This window comes from Egretta garzetta, unplaced genomic scaffold, assembly GCF_000687185.1.
Source record: "Egretta garzetta isolate BGI_Z169 unplaced genomic scaffold, ASM68718v1 scaffold56, whole genome shotgun sequence".
Classification (NCBI taxonomy): Eukaryota; Metazoa; Chordata; class Aves; order Pelecaniformes; family Ardeidae; genus Egretta; species Egretta garzetta.
The window spans coordinates 13,008,177-13,031,353 of NW_009260182.1; the positions used below are offsets into that span (position 1 = coordinate 13,008,177).

Consider the following 23,177-nt stretch of genomic DNA (forward strand, 5'->3'; position numbering starts at 1 on the left):
TCAGTTTTCTTTACAAATCACAAAGGCTGCATAGCATCTACACAAGTGAGACTGTGCAAAATCCTGTCTGAAATAGGTATGCAGACTTAAAAGGCAGTTTTAGAGTTTTAGATTCCAAATAAAAACAAACATCTTACCATCTCTGAAAACACACTGTTTTGTGTAATTACTTTGCCTTCAAGGGGATATTAAGGTTCTTCCAGCTATCTATCAAAGAAAAAGGGTACATTTCCATAGCATTAATTCCTGCTGCTTAAAATTAGCCTGGGACACTTCATTTAGAGGGAGAAGGTGCTCCAGCTGAAGTTATTTTAGAACCACCCTTTCTGGTTAATTATGAAGGATAAAAATTAACTCAATCTATTATTTCACTTAGGTAAGGATGTTGCAGTGAAATTTGTGTGAAAGTTTTAGGGATAATTACAACAAGAAAGGTGGAGATTCACTGGCTTTGACACCCCATTTGAGTGATTAGGACAGAAAATGCTTGCACTTGGAATCCTCCCCTATGCACTCCAGAAACAAAAAGTGCAAATTACATTGCTGCAGGGTGAAGCTGTGTTTTGAACTGTAGCAGATGGAAAGATACCTGTGCTATAGCAACACTAATGGTGTTACACATGGAGTATAACTAATATTTTAGTGCTGCTTGATTTTTAAAAATATATTTTTAAACCCTAATATCAGGTTTTTTCCAAAACTGAAAAAAGAAAAAAAACCCAAAAAGACAAAACTTAGAGTTGAGGGATAAGCAAGCCCAAAACAGCTAGATAAATATACCTTTCATTAGGCTGAGTGATTTAAAGAATTGCTGTATTCCATATGCAGGAGAAGAGGAGTGCTGTCCACCCCACCACCGCTTACGCAAGCTATGGGAAATGTTCAAATATGTGAGCTGCTCAGGAAACCATTAGCAGGTCTGACCTCCCTACCTCCTAGCTTTGACACCCAGAATATTAATTCACGGAGTAATCCTCTCAGGGTTATCACAGGGGGAGACAGTCACTGGGACTCACAGAATTTTGAGAAATGTAGCTGTCAGTAGGCAAGAAAGGGTCTGTGGTGGGGCACAAGGTTCTGGAAATGAACATTTGTTCAGCCTGTGTTTACCAGCTATAGAAGTCTTGTCTTAGACTGTTTGGACTGTTGCATTCGTTAGCCCTACCCAATTACATCCAACAATTTCTACCAGGAACCAGAGGACTCTGTGTGTGCCCTGTATCTTTCCTATATTTTAACTGCTGATGATACTGTCTGTTGATGTGGCATGGTATCAGGTAAATAAATAACTTAGGGAAACTGATTGGAAGGTGTATGTGAATGGATCCATTCTGTTTCTCTAAGTGTGCGTGTTTTTCAGCGGCTCAGGATCTGGCCCTATACCATAGCAAGAAACAGCTGTCACCAATAATGCATTTTATGAAGATACCCCTGTAGTCTATGTATTGCTCATAACAGATTATTAATAACTCATTTATCTCAATCAATTTTTCATTATCACTGTTAATACTGCATTGTTACCACACAATCTGCAAAGTAAATAACCAGATAATGATTGTAACAACAGATGGTCATTTGTGATCGTGTAATTACATGGCCACGTCTGCCCTACAAACTAATCTGCTACCCTCACTCGCAAACTGCAGATAAAACCAATGGTAAGTAATATTTCAATTTGCTTGAACTCACAGATTAATTATGACACAATACACTAGATATTGTGGGATATTTATCTCAGAATAATCTAGTGGACAACTGTGTCATTTAAATGAATACCATGTAATATACAAAGGTAGACTTTGCACGTAGAATGTTACAGGTGCTTACAGACCTTCATATGCTGTTTATTGATGGTCACGCACAAATATACACAAAAGGCTTCGAAAGCATCTCACTGAAAATTAGTGATAACTCTTATGCTAGTTATGCAAGTTCTGCAGTGACTCTGCTGTTGGCTGGCAACTCTTGCTGCTTACACCCATTCAAGCCAATCAAAAGAATGGGATTTGTGACTGGCAAAATATCTGGGAATGCTGGCTTAATAAAGTGCTTTACTACAGGTAAATAACAACACTAATGAGATCTGGAGCAATTCTACAATATCCAAGAGGAAGAAATACTTCAGACAAATTGCAACAAGCCCTCATCAGGCGCTACAGAAGGTGACCGAAATGACTCTCTCTACGCACTGTACAGACTCAGCCTCTATATTCGGAGCAGCTGAAGCCATGCTCTCTCTGTGCATCTCATGGCACTATATCCCCGGAAAGGAGGAAGCAAGGGATGTGAAAAAGTCCAGCAGTGCAAACAGGGGTCCATAAATCACAAGTGTACTGGTCTGCTTTGTCTCCTTAGCTTCAGTTGTAATTAAAAGACATAATCATACAATAAACATTAAGCTGCCCCAGTATATATTTAGGGATCACCCAGTGAAGCCAGGGCCACCCTCAGGCAAATGGTATATATATTACAAGAGAGCAGAAGTAACTTCAGTTCTACACATTCAATCCAAAGATCAGAAAAGACATCAGAAATACTTGAGAATCATAGTTTTCAGCTATCCTGTAGAACAGAGAAATATGATTTTCAGAGATTTTGTTTTTAAATAAGGAAATCTGAGCTGCAGAGAAGTTAATGCATTGGTCAGCCTCTCACAGAACCTCAGGTGACAACCAAACACTGACCATTCCCAGTGCTGGCCTTTTAAAGACATCTTATAATGATGACTTATTTTGAAGAACTTAAGATCCAGGAACAATATATGAAAAGAAAGAGAACTATCAATATTATGTTAAGAGACAGAGTTTCAGGTTTTCATTCTGTTAGTAAGAATCACTAAGGCAGATACTTACAGCTTGACATATAATTGGATATTTAATGCGATTGATTCCACCAGCAAAAACAGCAAACGTAAGAGCAGTATGGAAACAAAAGTTGAGAAGCATGTGCCATCCTTTTCTACTTATTCGGATTGTGCTGTTGAAAAATCACATTTTAAAATTAAAACCCAACACATCTATTACAAAAATTATGCTTTGGGAACAATACTTAATATGACGGAATTAAATTCTCTGGTTCTTGAATACCTACTTAGCAACCTACCTATAGGACAGAGTCTGATTTATACAGCATTGAAATCAATGGTAAAAATTGTAAAGAGGCTACTGACAAGGGTCTACTGACTTAAAGTTTCCTCCATCTAATCAAGCATTTAAAGTAGAGTAATAAAAGCAAAAGGCTTATTGCATAGCTTCAGATATGCAGAACTTTAACAAGACATCTCTAAAGGATTAAATGGAAGCTGAAGATCAGAAGTCATTGCATTAAGTTCACTTAATTAATATTTAGCAGCTTCTACAGTACAATACATTCTTACTCTTTTAAATTGCTAATGGTCTTTAACAGAAGTATGTAGTTAAAGTGGCATTTATATAAATCTTTCATATAAAGGAAAACACAAGTTTTCTAAACCCAAGAAGATTTAGAAGTCAAAGAAAGTTTCTTTTATCCAACGACAGTTACCAAGGCTTTCAACCCAACTTGGTCTCAGAGGCCAGTGCCGCCAGCGAAGCTGTCCGAAGGGCTGCTCTTTGACTGGGATTTCCCAGACAGCAATTTGATATTGCTCGTGGTTTCATATTGAATTGTCCACTTAGAAATCTTAGGAACAGTGCGTAAACCATTTAGACATACGTCTCAGGAAAGATACATCTTGGCAATAGCTTGAGAAATGTTGACATAACCTTTTTTTTTGATTTCTCTGGTGTAAATCACATTGCCGATATTACTATCCAACAGTAATTCAGATCATTTCAATTTATCTTTTCGGTTGAGGGTTAGAAAAATTGAAATATCTCAGCATAATGCTGACCATTTAGCACAAGTGCTTAAAATTGAATTCTTACCTGTGATGGACAATGTAGGTGATAATAGAAGCAAACAGGCACAACAACATAACTGCAGTACATGCATATACCACAGGGTGCAGAAACTCCCCTGGGTACTGGGGGAAAGACAGTACTGTCTTAAAATCCTATGGAGAAAGCAAAATGATTTAACATTGTTAGGCATGTGTGAAACTCTGAGACTTCATTTCAATATGTCCTGTCATTTCTAGCTGTTCCCTTTCAAGAGCAGGAAAATAAGATGATGAACTTTTTATGTAGATATAGTTCATGAATTTACAATAACATCAGGCTGCTCTTTCCTCATCTGCATACACTTTGCAAGACAGAAATTAACCTTTTTGTACAAGCAGACATACCCTAATTAAAAAAAAAAAAAGGTCTGAAAAAAATACATAGAACATTACATCTTCCAGGCATTAGCAATATCTGTTCCTTCTGATAACATGAACTTTATGTGTGTATTTTACTACGGTACTAAGTGCAAAATACCAAATTACCATAAAGGCCTCTAAATGGCATATACATGGCTGCAGGAGAACCACTCACAGAAACAAAAGCCATGAGAACACACCCAAAATATCAACTGACTTGCTCCTATATTCAAATATAATTCTCAGTTGACGCATCTCCTCTGACCCTGTGACCTTCACACTTAGTTGCAAATACTCTACTACCTACATCAATTCAAAATGATGACATACATAGCTTGACAGCTATATTAACAGCAGAGTTATGATCCATGCATTCCTTTTGGACCTGCTAGTGGCTACTGACACAATCCTTCATGAAAAACATAATGAAAAACTACTAATATCTTTGTAAAATTAACCATACCAAATTCCCATTCTAAATTACTGGATCTCACAAGTAAGAAATAATAAGAGAGCTAAATCTGCAGGAGGGAAAGCAAGAGAAACCCGTTAAAGAGAACGATATGTCTTCAGAGTATCCGAATTAAACCAAACATTAGAGGTTCCCTGTAATACATTAAGCCACATCTGTTTGTGGCACTACATTTCTGCAAACAAGTACTATAAATTAGACACAAACTATCACCTGAGTGCAAACAAAGTGTCTTCTACATGCCAGTTTCCATGTGCAGTGGCACTGACTGTGCACACAGGAACGAATATACATCCCAGCACAGAAAAAGCTAAAATCTGAAAAAGTACCAAATAGGTCAATCTAACAAATTCTAACACTGAAAACACTGGCATACATTTTAAAGACTTTTTTCTTGTTTGTCAGTTTTAGGTTTCCCTGGAAGAAGACTCAGTACGTTATTTTCCCGAGGTGAAATCTCCCCTTTGGAGACGGGACTGTAATGCTAATACATTTTTTTAATGGCATTTGCATGTGGAGAGCTGATTTCCAGCACCATTATTTATGTATATGAACTTGTCCATGTACAAGCAGCGAATGTTCATGAGTATACATGATTATTAAATCAGGGGGGAAAGGTACTGTTCCGTTTACCTTCCAGAAAAGTCCTTACAAATAACAGATGCCCTAGTAGTCATTATCTTCATGCTAGCTTTAAGGTTCCTAAGATCCATTGTACCAGTTTCTCCAGATGCATATTAAGACCAGTTCTAAACTGGAGCAGCTTACAACATATATAAAAAGCACCATCAAAATGAACAAATAACGTATGAACAAGATGGCAAATACATGTTGTCACATCCCATGTCACTTCAGGTACTTGCTCGGCTTGTGTGTGTACCTCAGTCAAATCTGCTCAGTCGCCACCAGTCCCCCACACAAGTCCTCCCTCAGCCCTGCTGGGTTCACCAGGACTCAAAGTACAGAGGTGGAGTTGCTTGCCACAGGGCTACTTTTATGCTGTCTCCTCGCATCTCTTCCTGCTTTTCCCTCAACCACAAGTGGAACAGAAGAGGAAAAGAACTCTTGTCTATTGATGTGGCAGCCTTTTAATGTGACAGAGCTATGCTCCTGAGGCCTTCTCTTGCTTTTGGTTTTTTTTCCAGTGTGCGTGAATATACACTCAGGATATACTGAACTCACAAATTTCAAATAACTCTTTAAAGGTCTGTTATCTCAGAACTGCCACTGAATCTCCACTCAAACACCCCTTTTTCAACCATATTAAAAGGGAAAAAGATTCTCAATCATCTTTTATCCCATGGTTTTATTTGCATGTTTTATTTGCATCATCTCCCCATTAATTCTTTTACCTCTTTCTTGAGGTAGACTATTATTTACCAGGAATGTTCAGCACAATTATGGCTCATATTACAAGAGCAGTAATGTAAATATTGGACAATTTTAAACAGAAATACTCTGCTGAAAATGATAAAATATTTACTTCTAGCCTTACTACTCAATCATATTTTGGTATACAAATAGTATACTATGTCATAATTTTATGTATATACTTGTTTCAGTTCTGTGCATTAAGAAAACTGTTACTGTAACTAATATCGTAGTAACAGTGCAGTTATTTAAAGAAATAAATATCTTGGATATTTCTGAAAAAATACTTTCAAAAGTTAACAAACTTGTGAAAAAGGAAACACAATGAAGCTACACATTTATGTAGCAACAAGTGAAAGAAATTTTACTTGAGGTGGCATCATTCAGTGTACTAAAGAACTAGCTTTTAACAGTGTAAATGCAAGGATCAACAAATCACTGTGTTTGATCAGCGTATATCCTACAGGTATACAGCCATTTTCCCTGAAGAAGAATCAAGAACAATTAGCATCTGAAAGCTAATTTAGCTTTAAAATATTCATTTTTTATTATTATATCTTTTCTAATCTTGTACAGTAAATAAGTGGTAAAACTTCTGAGTATCACAATGCATTATTGCCATGTAGAATCTCCTTTTTAATAGATTTGTATATTGAAAACTGATTTCATTATAGATATATAATAAATTTATCTTGTCTGCTTTTTGATGATAATTAAACCTTATTGATCTGTCAACCTCCCCTGAGGAATCCTCTGGGGAAGACAGCATGCAGAAAAAGTTGGTTTTTTCATGCTGTACGCAAAGCAGCATAATTGTATGTTACATTTTAAAAAGGTAGTAGGTTTGATTTTATGGCCCAGAGGGGATTCAAATGATGATGATATTGAAAAATGACAGGAAAATGAATACACGCAGGACTTTGACCATTACAAACTGCTGTCTACAACTACAAGGCCAGTAAAATGTTCTCTAATGAGAAACTATCATTCATTCACCTTTACAAAAAGGTGTGAAACCAGGTTCTTTCAGCTGTAAATGCCACCATAGCGTATAAAGCACAATAGAATTTAGTGATGGAAATTAGTGACACAAAAGACTTTTTATCAGTTATTTCATCAAACAATCAGAATTATAAAAACATCCGAGTGCAAATGGGACTGATTCACTTTTACTTGAGACTTCATTCCAAAAAGGGACTGAAACATCACATTTTTACTGATTAGTTAAAACTCAGTATGAAAGCATAAAGAAGTACAGACAAATTACATACCAAAGGCAGCACTGAGACATCTCATAGCAGATGCTGAGAAAGCTGAGGGTAAGGTACGGTGAACTAATACCAAATATCTGGTACATTCACAGAATCATAGCTGCTAAAAATAATCCAGTTTGTGTTGTAAATTTTTGTCATACATCTCCTTAAATTAAACATTTATTTTTAATATATTGCTTATCATAATATGACTTTAGACAGTATAGTCCAACTGGTTTCTGTGTTTAAATAGGACACCTGAAATTGTGTTCCCCAAGGAAGCGGTATCCAAGCACACAGAGACTTAGAAACACAAGTGCGTTTGAACAATCAGTTATGGTAAGATTTAGATTCCCATTTGTATTTAGATTCCTCCTACTTAAACAAAACAAAACTTATGAATTAGGTGCCAAATATTAGGATGCTTACGAGCACCAGAATATGGAAATTATCCATAGAGTTGGGCCTCTATGAAGAGCTGAGAACATTGCAACACACACTGAGCAGAGCTGCTGGAGGGCAGGACTGCCATTTGGCAAGATCTCAACAGGCTGGAGGAATGGGCTTCCAGAAACCTCGTGAAGTTCAATGAGAAATAAAAAGTTTCCTGTCTCTGGGACAGAGTAACCCTGGCAGCAGTACAGGCTGGGGGACAACTGACTGGAAAGAAGCTTTGCTGAAAAGCATCAGAGGGCCCTGGTGCACAATAAACTGAAAGCAAGCCAGTGGTGTACCCTTGTGATACGTAAGGTGAACCGCATATTGGGCCATATTAGCCAGAGTGCAGGCAGGAGGCTGAGAGAAGTTATTATTCCCTTCTATTCACCACTTGTGAGACCAAATCTCGACTAGTCTGTCCAGTTTGGGGCACGTCAGTACAAGACAGACATTGACAAATAGGAAGGAGTCCAGTAGAAGCTACCAAGACAATAAGATGGCTCAGGACCTAGATTCTAGGTCTTTAACATACATGTCCTACCTCCCAAGAGCTGGCCCGTTTTACTGAGCTTCTTTATAGACTGGATCCCTTCACCCTCTGGTTGAAGCTGCACCACCAAGAATGCAAGATCCATTAAGCCAAGAGAAACCAAGAGCAAATAGAAAGAAAGAGGGCTCATTTGGTATAAAGTTAGTGCATGTTGAAGGAGACAAGTCTGGATTTTTCTCCCCAGTACCAAGACAGTTTATGCATTTTACAGAGCGAATAACACATGTTATTAAGTATAATTTAATAAAAAGTAGATGTAATCCAAGGAGAAAGGAATAAAAGCCAGATCTCCAAGGCTTTATGCAAAAGATTGGCACATTCAGGAACATTCTGAAAAAGCCTTTTCTGGGAAGCTGGACTCAATACTGTCCATATGGACTAAGCGTTCCCTGTTGGGTGAGCAGTACATACCAGCTGAGGACTTAGTGAAGAGTATGTGCCTCTTTGCCAGGGCTCTGAATGACAGCAGAGCTTAGAAATCTAGCTCTTCATGCTGGGAAGCATCTATGCACATGCAGAGGAATCCAATTCCAGGGAATTCTGCAGTTTCTACTACACCAAATGTTACTTTTCGCAGATAAGAGGTAAACTTTCTGGATCACTTTCATAGTCTATGGTGCTTAAACTCTGCTAAGGTCTATTCCATAGGTGTGAAAGTAGGTGTTTAAATACAAAAAAAAAATTTGAAAAGTTAATTCTTAAACCTCTCTTTATAAGCAGTCTGATTTTTGAAGTACTGAACCACTTTTCCACGTCTCTTACAAGAAAACCCTGTGTTCTCTGTGGGGAAAATGTCAAATACTGTAATTATGTCAACCTTCTAAATGACATCTCTGTAATACTTCCTTGACTCATGAATTAATTTCTCAAAAGGCTTAGACAGGCTGTTTAATTTGGAGAAGACTTGAAACATGGAAGTTTAGAAGACTGTTTTCAGAATTGAAATTCATGAATAGGCCTAAAAAATTCTGCAATTGTCTCCAGTCACACTGAAAATATTGAAAACGTAGCTTTTGTGGTACTGTGATCCTACCAATTTGGAAAGACTTAAAAGATTCAGGGGATGTTTGTAAAATAACAGGAGAAAAATCCTCTTAACTTTTAGCATTATCCGTTCCTAGTATCTTGCCTCTCCTCAATTTCTCATTTACACAGTTTTCCAAGGTTTGCTTCCAGAATAGTTTCAAGTGTGCTCTGTATTTGTCAGCTCAGTCTCCTCAGCCCTAATTATCTCAAATACCCCTCCACTGAATACATGCTACTTTTGCAAATAATGACTCCTTACACTCACAAAGACAAAAAAATCCAACGAAACCCCCAACTATGTTGTTTGGAATTATCAGATACATTGCGACAAAACAGGAAAGGAGCTGTTTATGATTTTATATTCATTTGACCTGTCTTCAGGATTACAATTAAAACTGCTAACAATATTTATTAATCCATTTTATGTTAATTGAGAAGTAGCATACTTAGATTTAATAATTTTACTAATGTTTATTTGGCAGATTTGAGGAAATTACTATTGACAAAGCAGTCTGAGGGGGAAAAGGAAATGCTGTATACAGTTACAGTCATAGCCATCACTATTGAATTGCCATTCTGTTCTAAGAGAAATGAAAGGAAGAACAAAAGGACAATGTATGTCAAAACATATTCAGCAAATTTTGAAATTCATTGTTGCTGTTGGATATTTTTGTTATCTCCTGAAGAGTTTTTACTCAGATATACTATGGCTATAGGGCACTAGAGTGGTCAGAATGTATACAAACATTGTCTTGAAAAGTTAAAATATTGACATACAGCTCAGTTCAGAGAGTTCAAAAGAGCACAAATACATCGTATTTATAGAACAAATACTTATAATTAAATATGCAAAAGCTTCATAATATATAAGTTCATAATTCTATTCTAAAACAGAAAACCATATTGCAGAGGTTCGTAGTTCAAGACCCTAGAGGGCTTTGGCCACCTCCAAAAGAAGCTGGAGTGTGACTGTCTCTCTTCCTCCTGCAGATAACAGAAGAAAAGACAAAATAGGGGACTGGTCTAAACACACACTATAGGAGGGGAAAGGCAGGAATGTGACTCGGGAGTTTAGTTCACAGTATTTTACTCCCACCCCTAGGGCATACCATTCAAAAGCTGATCAGAAAAAGATAATGCTGTATTACGTCTGACACTACGATTTCACTTCCATCCACTGGCCCAACCCAGACCAGAATGAAAGCGTGAGAGCAGCATGAGGGAAGGAGCTGATACCTCCTTTCCAGCCCAACCTCCAGACTGCCTCCTCTCTCATTGACATCACTTGAACAACTGTCACAGAGAGAAACAAAACGGCTCTACATGAATCCTCTCACTTGAAGTATGCTCATGCTTATTAATTATCAATCGGAGTTGATAAAGCCTTGATTACTGCCTTTGTAAAAAAGGACTCTATGAAACCTTTATTTTAACCCTTTCACGGTTCATATGCAGAAACAACTTTTATAAAAGCAGTTCAGGGAACATTGTCTTACTATTTAAAAAGATGACAAATCATACTGTGTGCTGTACTAGCTATAAAATGGACAGTTGGATTAACTGAGGCTTCTATTTCATCTTGTTCCACAGCAGGATATACATTATTCTGATGCTAATGTAAACCTTCATCACTGTTGCTTTATTGCTGCTCTTCATTTTACAGATGCTACTTTAGTTTTCTGCTATTATACCAAAACATAATAATCTATTATGAATTTTTATGGTTTAATAGATTAGAGAATTGTAGATTAATAACATGTATCATGATATTGTAGCTAATTTTGTTGGCTACATACCATATGCTAGCTATTTTGAATTTGCTGTCACTTTGTTAGTATTTTAAAATATATTAGGCACTCAGGTGTGAATGAAGAAGAAACACATGGGCACTTTATATTGTTCATATTATAAATCAATAGCTAAGCAGAATGATGAAATATTTTTCATTTCTGATATGAGAACTGAACTGTCCAGAAAAGTGTAGTCTCTAGCAAATAAAAAATCCCTGACTTTATGCCACACAACACTGATTAAGAAATAACACTTGAATGAAAATGATTAGACATAACAAAGCTCCAAAAGTTTTCCAACAGCTGTTGGAAGACACATTTGTGAGTGTGTGTGTGTACATATATACTAAAATGAGTTAAGGTCAGGCAGCTTTTTTTCTTAAAAGTGACTGCGAAACATAAGCTAAGGAACATATCACACCATTTGCTACCATATCCATAGCGAAGCAAGGGTGAGTCTAAGATTCTATTTTCTTGTTTTGCACAGATAAAAACGAAAGATGCACACAGGAAAAAAAGCAAAGTTGAATCACCGTAACAAAACAAACACAAGACCTAAACCAGAATTACATACCAGATGCAAAAAGGAAGGTGCCTCAGTTGCCTTTACAGTTGTAGAAAAAAACCCAATCTGCTACATCTTATCAGAGATAAACGTGCATTTGGCTTTACAAAGCAAAAATTAATTGTAGCCCTTAATGTCAGTATACAATTTTTGCAAATGAAATGAAACCATGAAATTGGTTGTTTGCAATCAATTAGTTAACGTTTAACAACTACCCAAAGTTTAAGAAGAACAGGCTGAGCCCAAGCAGCTGAAGGAGGAGGAAGCCATTTTGGGTGTGGCACCTGCAAAGTCAACAGGTGCTTTCTTTAATGAATTTAGAAAATCATCCTCGAAGGAAAATTATGTTTCACATTCGGGGAAACAAGCGGCTGGGGGAAAAAAGGGCACTCAGAAGCTGCAGAAAATGAGGTATATTTGAGGCCATCAAATTTTAGGAACAGCTGTTAAATTCTGAACAGTTCTGGAAAGGGTGAAAAAATGTTCAAGTAACTCTGAGGGAAATCAGTTCTTACAAAGTGGACGATAATATCCGCATTTAACTCGTGGGTGCCACAGCCTTGTGCTATGATTGGCTGCCATCTGGGCTCCATCTGACAGCAGCAGATTGGTATTCTCTGCACACGTCCTCACAATTCCTGTCGCCTATGTTTGCTGTCCCTTACACATACACACAATACATTATTTACTCAACTATAAACATTTCTGTAATGTACACAAGCAGCAACTACAGTGCAATCATGCACCAACACTCAGGATCAATCTGGTATTAGCAGTACACATCTGGCTAATCTTTTTACAACTGGTTTATAAAAAATGGTTTTAATGGTGGAAACATTTTCTCACCTATATATGTTAGAAGCCTTGCATTTTTTCTTTGCTTTCCTTTATTCTCTGAATAACAACACATCATTATTGCATGCATAATATTTTTGCTTTCATGAAGGTAACTTTCTGGTAAGCAGGATAGTTAAATAACTGCAATGAGAACTGTTAAGTGTGACTGAGAACAGACCAAGGCAGGCTGATGTGTTAGCACTGCACAGAAATATTTTTCTTCAGGAACAGCAATTCCGTAAGAAGGCTATCAGCATCGGTACACAAACTAAAACTCCTACAGGATCAACGAGGACAGCACTGTCCCTACTTAAAAGAGCAGAAGATGTTATTCCTCTCCATTTATTAAATGATTCAACATTGCGGTATGCCTGCAACTAATTAGTATGATCAACACAGTGCAGGGCAGGAACAAAAGCAGACCAGCCTCTGAGATGTGCTGATGTAAAAGCACACAGGAGTATACATTTTTAAACGCTGTCCTATAATTTATAACCATTACATACTAATCATTCCTTGATGGAACTTTCATTTGTAAGACTGAATTTAACGTCATTTCTGATTAGGCCTGTCTCTGAATATTAAAACCGACCACCAGGTTTATTCACTTCCTAGCAGTTAAATAACTTACTTTCTTTAAGACTGTCTTATACTAAACATTATAGAAAACAGACGGACAGCTACTGATGAGTAAGAAAGATTCGGATGCACGTAAGAAAGAACATGTATGTATGGCAAAAGAGAGAGAGAGAAAAATATAGGTATATTTGCTAAGTCATATACTTACCATTAGCACTGCAAAGTTACTGAAGTGTGTACTCTGAATGGTGGTAATATTGCCTGCAGAACTAATTATGTGGCACCCTTCTCCCCACCAGCCTCCATGTCCATCTAGAAGGTCAAAATCCCAGAAGGCTGCAATGGGGTCTATACCCCGGGCAAAGTGCCTCAACCCTATAGTAAGAGGGCTGGTGAGGTTTCCAAAACTGCACCCATCTGCAAAAGCAACAAATTGAATCAGAGAGATGGAGTGGAAAACCCTTTATTGATGAATGCTGTATAAAGAGATCAGATAGATACACTAAACTATGGGGAAAAAAGCAGTAGACATATACTCTCAATGGTCAAAATCAAAGGTAGTGCTCACATTCAGAAAAGTTTGCAATAGCATAAATAAATCTGAACATTTCAGTCCCATAATATGTCCAAATGATCCAATCATCCTTCACAAAGCAGATTTTTTTTTGTTTGTTTCAGATTCTTCAGTTACGACCAGTGTTACACTATTGCCCATGTAACTGCAAAAACGGCTCAGTCTCATGGTATGATTAACAGCTGAGACAATTCTGCACTTTGAAAGTCACATTTAAACATTTTAAAAATGTTAACAGAAATGAGAGCACTATTCAGTATCAAATAAAATTAGGAAAATTGCCTGGGTGAATAATTAATCAAAATAATGACTCACTAGCACACACAATATATCACACTTAGACAAAAGCCTTTAACAACATCTGTTTTATGTCCATCGTATCAGAAAGTATACCGGTGAGTATTGATACATGCAACAGGGCACTACTCCCGCTCCAAAAGCCTTATTTTTATCAGTGCCCAGGACATTTACATTGCAATGTTCATCGTAAAGAGTACAGCACAGTTCTTTCCTGTAGCACTGTGCTTTAAGAAACAAGCATCTATAACCACACTGTCAACAAACAGTAGTCTAAAATTTGCATTCTAGTCATACAGCAAGTGCATTTCTTTATTTGCAGGATAATTTGAATAAAATCATGCAGATAGGAACGATTGCAAACATTTGTACTAAAGAAAGAGACTGTTTCCAGCCTCTCGGCACACTGTATGCTCTACTCTTCTATTTTCTACATAATCAAGTATACCGTAGCTTTTAGATTAAAGGAAATAATGCATAACAACTCCTCACCTATTTTAGCAAAAACAGCTGGTGTGGCAACCGTCCTACGTTTCCCATCATCTGCAAGATTGGACGAGTTTCCTGTGCTAGGAAAGAGTTTTCCATTCCGAAAGACAATAAACTGTAGCTTGCAAGTGGAGTTATCAACAGATTGCCAGGCTGAAGACTGAGAGAAGACAGACTGTGGCAAATGAACTGAAGCTACTGCTACAGCATTCTGTACAATGAGAAAAAAAAAGAAACATTTAAAATGCAAATCACAACAGGGTTGCTTTCATGATGTTTTAAACTCCTGTACAAGAAATGTACGCTGCCTTCCTTTTCCAGCAGACTGGAAGCAACCAAAGAAGCACGAGCTGTAACCATGGGAATCGGATTGGTACAGTGCATATTAAAAGGGAAAACGTTTTGATTGAATGTGAGAGTCTATATGGTCAAGCTCCCTGCTGCAGAGGTGAGAATGGTTCTTACCGTGCCTGCTAGAGGGTCCATCAACACTGCAGATCTGATTTAAAGAGACAACCTCTACCAGGTTTTCTCCTTCGCTTAAAACAGAATCAGACAACTTACATTAAAACATTCCTCTGAAAGGGTACTTAAAAAGTATAAAAATAATTTTATTAATACAAAACATTGCAGCAGCAGAGAACTGCAAGTGCAGTAAACAACACATTTTCTGAATATGTTTTCTTGCTTCATATAAGGAAAATCAGTTACCTCTGTGTTTTAGTAACGCAGGATTAAAAAATATTACAAGCACTAATGTAACAGAAGAAAACAAGCTGGCCCTAGGAGAAAATGAATGAAGACTGTCAGATCACTATAATGGCTTTGAGTTGTGAGTGTGTTATACACCCTTCTACACGCAGATAATTCCCTTACAGCAGAGCTATAAAATACACCAAACATTATGTTCTGAGGACTTCGCTCATCAAGCATTTTTTCCCTGCCAAAGTAGCAAACTAATCATTAAAGGCCGAGATATTTACAAGAAAAAACAAATGATGAGCAATGGGGAAATAAACAGGGAGTCTGTCCTGAGCCTTGAAGTGAAAAGTGTATGTATTTAAAAACAAACAAACTACAAAATGGTCTAATTTGCATTTCCCCCAAGGGCAAAGTATAGCTTCTGTGCACATAATTTACATAGATTATCACACAGTTTCCTCATAGCACGTGTGCGCTACCTCTTTGAGAAGTAAAACAATAATCTTCACAATCACGTAAACAAACACTATGTTAATGTATGTCCACGTGCTGGGAGAAAGATATATGCGAGAGAGATAAGGTACAACAGAGATCAGCAAACTCAAATGAATATGAGAAGCATCTAGTGACCTCACGATAAACACGGAAGAAAAGCACGAGTAGTCTGTGATCTCATTGGGATGCTTAAACAAACAGATAATGGCTTCTGTACAATTTTCTCTTTATTACCATGTATATTTTGGAACGTTTTTGTGCTTTTAACAACAAAATCATGAAAATTTCCTTTTTTAAATGAGTATTCAATCTAGGTGATGCAACTTACTAAAAATACCTAGGAAAAACAGAGCAAAGAGCAACAGGACATTTCTACATTAGATTTTAAAATTACTGTGAAGGCTTTAACTGGAATTAACTGAGCTAAACATCAAGCACTCTTCCTTAGATTGTTTCTACTGCCTAATTCACTAAAGCTGTCGGAATTGGCTTTATCTCACGCTTCTGAAAAAGAGGTATTTTACTCTATGAAATCCTGAAGTATCTGTATAGGCTGAACCTCTGGATGATACCATTTTGGCCATAAAATTCTTACCAATAATTATGCACAGAAATTTTTAGAATTTCATTTGTCAAACCCCAGATCACTGTTGAGGACTTATCTGGAGATGTACAGAAGTGTAAGAGAAGTTACAGCGTGACTAACTTTATATTTATATTGGATTTTTATTATTATTCTGTGCTGGAAAAAGCAACAACAATGACATATTAAATTACACTAATTACTTACTATACACAAAAAGAGAAAGCTAGAAGCATCTGAATAAGCTTATGATAATGAAACCAACAGCTAAAGGCTCTGGGATAAGCAACAATGTGCTATGACTTGACAAAAGCAGTCCTACACGAGCCTGAGAAAACAACAGGTTTATAGCGCTTTTGCTAAGGGGAAATTGTCTAATTCATTGTGGTTCTCTAATTTCTTCTCCATTGGGACTTACCGCTACCAATGGGAGAAAGTAATAGTGTAGGCAGAGCTTGGCTGTGGGACTGGGGAGGCGCAGAGAAGAGGCTGCTCACGTCTGGAGCACAGAGAGCGGGCGGGCGGGTCTGATGCCAGGTTGCTCAGCTGAGGCAAGACCAAGGTGATGTCCACCCCTTTCCTCCTCGCTATCGCTCTGCCTCTGCCCACACGGAGACCCTTCACTATGTAGCATAAAAGACCTGATCACGGTACTCCAAGTCTTACCTACAGACTACAGCTTTGCCTCACAGGGGCAAGGTCAAGCGTAGCGAGGAAAAGCTGTCCACAGCCTGCGAATGGATTTACTGTGGACTGGTCACACTCCTCAGACTGAGCAAATTGCACACACGCAGCAACATCAAATTACTTACATGACAAAAAGACACATTTACAGAAAAAGATTTCCTCATTACACTTCAGGAGAGTGTTTTTCCCTATCTGTCTCCTCAAAATGTACAAAGACTATGAATACCCATAACATTAGCTACTTAAAAATCTTCACTAAATAATGACTACAGTCACTTCCTGGGATACAATTTAATTGTGAATACTGTCCTATGTATACAGGTTATTTCAAACAATTTCTTTTGAGTGCAGGCAGTTTGGTGGAACAAAGGGACGGGGCTGTTTCTTGGCTGGACAAATGTACACGTAAAGTCAAACTACTAGCTGCACATCAAATATTTGCTTTACAGGGAAATTCCTGAGAATTAAACATCAAACTGTCTGCCACAGCAACATGCCTGCCAACAAGCTCCTGTGTTAGGATATTAATGAAAAATGCACACATTGAGAGCACCCACACATTCACAATGCTGTTTAAAAATATGAATAAATATTTGTGAACAATTTTTACATCTAAGACATGTGAGAATCTTCTTTTCAATAGCATTAGTCATTATTCACATGAGAGGGATGATCAGAGCACTCAGGCAATCCCTGTTATTGTGGCAGAAGATGGATGGAGCCTGACTGGAGACTCAGTCTTGCATTCTGCTAATCTCATGTGTGGTGATGAATAAGTCAGTTCCCCACTCTTGCTTCAGTTTTCCTCTCACTTGGTGAAATAAAAATGATGGTATTTCTTTTGCTAAGATGCTCTAGAGTCCAGAGATGAAACAATACGGGAACAGATTATTACTAAAACCAAGAACAGTAACATCAAATTTTGAGAGAATGACTGTGCTTCAGGTCTTTCAAAGTCCACATAAATCATCTCATTTTTAAACATTTTATTTGGACACCGTATCACCACATCACATAAGGACTGACATTTCCAAGCACGCTTGTGGCAGCACCTCAGTAGGTTGCTCTACCTCTAAGAGGGAGGAAAGAGCGCTAGAGACAGACCCACCCTTAAGTGTCCTGCATGGGAGCTGCAGCTTTGCAATGACACAGGTCAGCACCGGCATCTTGTATTTTCCTTGGAAAAGCTTGGAGTCTGTGTCAGCAGTTTACTAAGTTCAGATTTAGACATTCTGTGAGTGTTTTTAAAACAGAACATCAATAATCTTTTCATGACTCCATTTCACTTTTAGTCCTATTAACTGGATTAGACTGGCATTCATTAGAAAAACAAAGGCCTGAACATACTGTACCTTTTTCCAAGGAATATTTTTCTGCTGGAAAACGCCAGTGTTTTAAAATGAAAACTTTCCACAGAGATCCACCCATTTGTGCATGAATATGATAGAAACGATGCAAATTTGAAAACCCCCCAGTTATCTTCCATGTCATCTGCCCAGGTATTAAAATATTTGCTGTGTGACCTGCAGCCAGGGAAAAAGGGCTTATCAGCTCTAAACCAGCCCTGAGGATTTTTCCAGGAGGGCTACTAGGACTCCTGGCTTCCAAGAGTTCTTGGAACCCAGGAAACTTTCCAAAAAGCCAAATGAAAAGTTGATTTAAAGACTCCGAATCATAATTTTGTCAGTACTTTTGAAGTTTCATTTTTTGTTTGAATCATAATTTGGAAAATACAGTTTTGTCAGTACTTTTGAAGTTTCATTTTTTGTTTCTATTTAATTTTTTTTTTTCAAAATATCTGAGGAACAGAAACACCACAAATCAATCCAAGCAGATCCCAAAAAATTTAAATTTGAATGGAAAATCTCATTCTAAAGAGGAAATGGTCCTCAGGATATTGAGAGCTATGGACTCTTGACATTTTTGCAGTTCATGCATGTGTGACCCTTATTAAAAACTTTTAAGGGGAAAATGAAAGATTTAAAGTGAAGTTTTTCCCCAAGCAATTTTATTCTGGTCAGCAGTCCATTCCTTATAATCAATGCTAGCATTTACAAGGAGTTTTTAAGTGTTTAGGGAAGACAGCCTCTTGCCTTAGGTGCCTGTGTGATATGTTGGCCCTTCTGCTTTCACAATTCCTCAAAGAGAGACCTGCCCCTGTTTTCAACATTGCTTCCCCATTATATTGTTCTACTTGTCTAAAAATTTAGCATAATATTGAGAGACCATACCCATTATCAGATGATCATTATCAAGGAAGATACTTGGTAACCACTGTGAAACAACATAAATCAAATTATTTTCAGTAGCTCTTGCGCATCCCTTGATACTAGATTGAGTTCAAGCACAGTATTTCTGTTTGAGATAAAATATATTTTGTAGGAAAGCCTCCAATTCTGAGTTCTCAGAACAGTCATACGGTATACTTTTCTAGTCAGCAATTTCCTTAACTTAAAAACCAGCACCTTAACAAGAGGTCAGAAGAAAACTGGAGGAAAAAGAAAAAGGAGTAAATGAAATCACCTGAACATCTGGCAGACTGGAAAAGCAGCTCCACTGCTTCCAGATTTTAAAGAATCTGATGAGATTCAGGTACAAGACGCCATATATTATATCATTAAAGATCCAAGGGTGTGGTCAAAATAGGCATAAACTGGATAAAATTACAGTAGCAGTAAACAAAAAGTAGAAACTAAGCTCTACAGGTAACAGCCTGTATTACTAAATACGTACTGACTGAGTTAACGGTGTGGTCTCCATAATAAAATCAAGCAAATAAAGAATTTATACATGTACAATAGATTTTATTGAGGCCCTCAAGCAAGACAGCATCTCCTTAGAAGCAACTGAAGATTTCAGTTTGGAGTTTATGTTAAAGGTTTGGTGGTTAACATAACCAAAAAGTGCAAAATTGCTTTTTCAGCTGTCTCTCCTGGTAGATATTTAAATGACACTCCTTTGGAATTATGTCAGCACATGACATATGACATAAGGACAGGCATTTGGCCCAGCACTGTGAGGCTTTAGGTAGACTGTACATGAGTACTGATCTCTTTTTCTGGTATGAAAAGTATCAACAAAAAAACCCCCCCAAAATGTAGACTATCTGGGAAAATGCCAAAAAAAGGTTCTGTGAAAAGAACGGAAACAATGCCAGTTTGAAGAAATATGGTTATACAAGACACATACTCAATGACAAACAATTTCAATGGTCATAAAAGAGACAGGATTGATTTTTTTTTTTTAATGGGACGATACCAAGCAAGGAAAATCAGAGATCCTCAGCTGTGTTAAATTATCTACATAACCTTGCTTCTGATTTGCCACAGCTTAAGTACCCTTTTTAGACTGCTGTTTAAACACAAGTCTGGAAAGGCTCAGGATGACTAGCAAGTGAAAAGCAAAATTTATATCGATTCCTAGAGAGAAATGAAGGGGCACCTCCAGAAATGCAACATAAAATGACCTGGCAATAGGCAGATGAAATTGCTAAGCATGTTAGGATTATTATGTGATAAAGTCATTACGTAGTAATGCTGCAGTCCACATCCATCTCAATATCTGGAAACCGAAGTACAGAGTTCTAGACAGGCATAAATGCTGGTTTAATGCATAGTGAGAAGGTGGCATCAACAAGAAATAAAGGAGAATTGCATGAAAAGGTAGAAAACCATCTTAATGTGTGTTTAAAGTTCTCACTAATTAGTAGTAAAGATTTTCTAAAGTCATGCTATAGAAATGTTAGGTTCAGCAAATAGCATGGAAGTTTTAGAAAAGCTGGTAATATAAAATGATCCTGGAAACCCTGATCATCAGTAACACTTTTCTAATAAGGATAAAAAATAAATGTAGTCTCCACATTAGGATTTTGTATTTCAAATCTGAAAACTTGGCAAACTCAGGAAATTCATTGTTGAAAGTTAACGGGACTTTCAAGATCATGAATGGATTAGCAGATCAAAAAGGACAATGAGTATAGTCAGAAAGCCTATGCAAAGGAAAAGAAAACACTGATCAGTGAAACAAAATAGTATTTTAAGTTTCAAGAATGGATGGATACAATAATAATTGCCAAAAACATTTTACATACAGCAGGAAGTTCTTCAGATCTGCATTAAGAAAAGGACAAGGAAAGAAGCAGAGCTGCCATATAGAAAGAATCAGGTAGAGATAAAAAAAAACTAGAAAAAAAATCAGGTAATACATTTTTTATTTAACCACACTGAAAGTGTTGATGTTTATATGGAGACAATATCAGGATCAATAATGAGAATATAAAAGTTACCACAAACATCAAAGCAACATTCAGTAAGAGCTGAATATTGTCATACAAATCTTTAAAGAACAGACACATGGAATCAAAGGACAATTATAAGGTTTTTTTTTTTTTTTAGGAATCTACCAGGTTGGTCACAGTGCAATGATGACTGCTTTGTAAAATGGTCTGCAGTTAGGCTGTATGAGTAAACCAAGTTTGGCAGGTAGATAATGGTACAGACCTATGCACAAATGAACAACTTCATCACACAGTTCACATCACTCACAGCTGCTGCTGCCATATTTGTCTGCTTCTGTGTCCAAAGACAGGCCACTCTTTTAACACGTTCAAAAGAGTTGACTGGTAAATTGCATGATAATGTGGCATCCTTTATGCACTTCTATATGGACCACTATGTCATTGTTTCTGCATTCCACTGTGATGCACTGAAGTTGCTTATGCATTCATGCATTAGTCCTCCAAACCATAAGTCAGCATTTAAGACTTCATTATTAATGCATCCATGAAAATATGGTCAGAAAATGTAATACTTTATTTTCTAAGAAAAGGAAAATGTGTGGAATTCTACAAGCCACAACTGACCTGTTAATCTGATATCACGAGTGAAAAAGAGAAAGGGAAAAAAAAGAATTGAAGAAAAAAAAAGATAACACAAGGGAGACAGAATAGGTTTACCAACAGTAGATAATGCCAGACCCACAATGATAGTCCTCCTTGATAACTTTTTCGAGACAAAGCAATACAATTCACCTAATTTCTCTGGTCTTTGATAAAATATCAGATGCTGCATAGAAAACTGTTAGCTGAGTTGAGACATTGAGAATTATTAAGAAATAGTGTCAGGTGAATAAAGAACAAGCTAAAATTGATAATAAAAATATTTACTTTGGAAGGGCAAGACAGGCTGGAGTGAATATATCCAAATTTTCTATGAAAATCAGTTTGGGGACTTCCAATTTTCATTTGATGACCTTGAAAACAAAGAGGAATGTCACCCAAGACAATGTTCAAAATTGTACATTTTACAGATTTATGATGAGAATTTCTATTATGAGCTGGTGAAAGAGACCACTTTCGAAAGCAACAGACAAGGAAAAGGACCTGAAAGCACTGGTTGATCACAGGATGACTCAGAGGCACTATGATTAAACAATCATAATAAAAAAAAGACAAACATAGTCCAGAACATACAAGATGACGCATTTCCATTAGACAGGGAAATACTCTGATTTTAAAGGCCTAATCAGAAATATGCTACATGATTTTGATCAACTAGGCTCAGAAGAAATCAGTCTAGAATAGAATGGGTGTAAGGGATGGTTAATAGGATCACCATTAGAACGAATAATTTGTTTCACAAGTGCAGAGCAAAAGAGTTTAGCTTTGTTAGCCTAGCAAAATGAAAGAAGAAGCTGTGCCTGCTGTCTTTGAAAATACCAGAGGAATAGCATCTAGGGAGGAAGAAGAGTCATGTGAACAAATAACCAGCATGAGCACAAGGACGAATAGGACATTGGTCAAGAGCAAAAATGCAGACTTAAAAGTATGCAAATGTTTCCCAGCCTTTATAACAGAGAGGACAGGATAGCTTTCGAAGCTTATGGACACAGACAAAAAATTACCTGCTCATGAGAGAGTATTTGAAAATTTTATGATAGAATTACAAAATGCAGTTAGAAAAGTTTTGGTTTAAAATCCCTTTTGAGAACGCAAGAATTCCCTGAATAAAGGAATTCCTGAACTTTGGTATTTCTACTTACACCCTCAGCATACAGTTAATAGAGTTCATAAAAATCTGACTAAGAAAAAGAGTTTAAAAAACTCCACAGTCATCGTAGATTCAAGTGACTCATGTTGCAACAAAAGGACATTGAGCATGGAAATGATATTATCATTTCCTTTAGAGACAAG

General features: G+C 37.1%; 1 protein-coding gene across 1 annotated transcript in view; it reads right to left on the minus strand.

Annotated features, from left to right (window-relative positions):
• Positions 1 to 23,177, minus strand: part of LOC104129171 (adhesion G protein-coupled receptor A3) — a 238,525-nt gene that overhangs the window by 37,019 nt on the left and 178,329 nt on the right. Inside the window, exons 14-17 of the mRNA XM_009642086.2 lie at positions 14,524 to 14,731; positions 13,369 to 13,577; positions 3,906 to 4,033; positions 2,853 to 2,976 (exon numbers count right to left, since the gene is read on the minus strand). Coding sequence (XP_009640381.2) covers positions 2,853 to 2,976; positions 3,906 to 4,033; positions 13,369 to 13,577; positions 14,524 to 14,731 — 669 coding nt within the window. The remainder of the gene's footprint in view (positions 1 to 2,852; positions 2,977 to 3,905; positions 4,034 to 13,368; positions 13,578 to 14,523; positions 14,732 to 23,177) is intronic.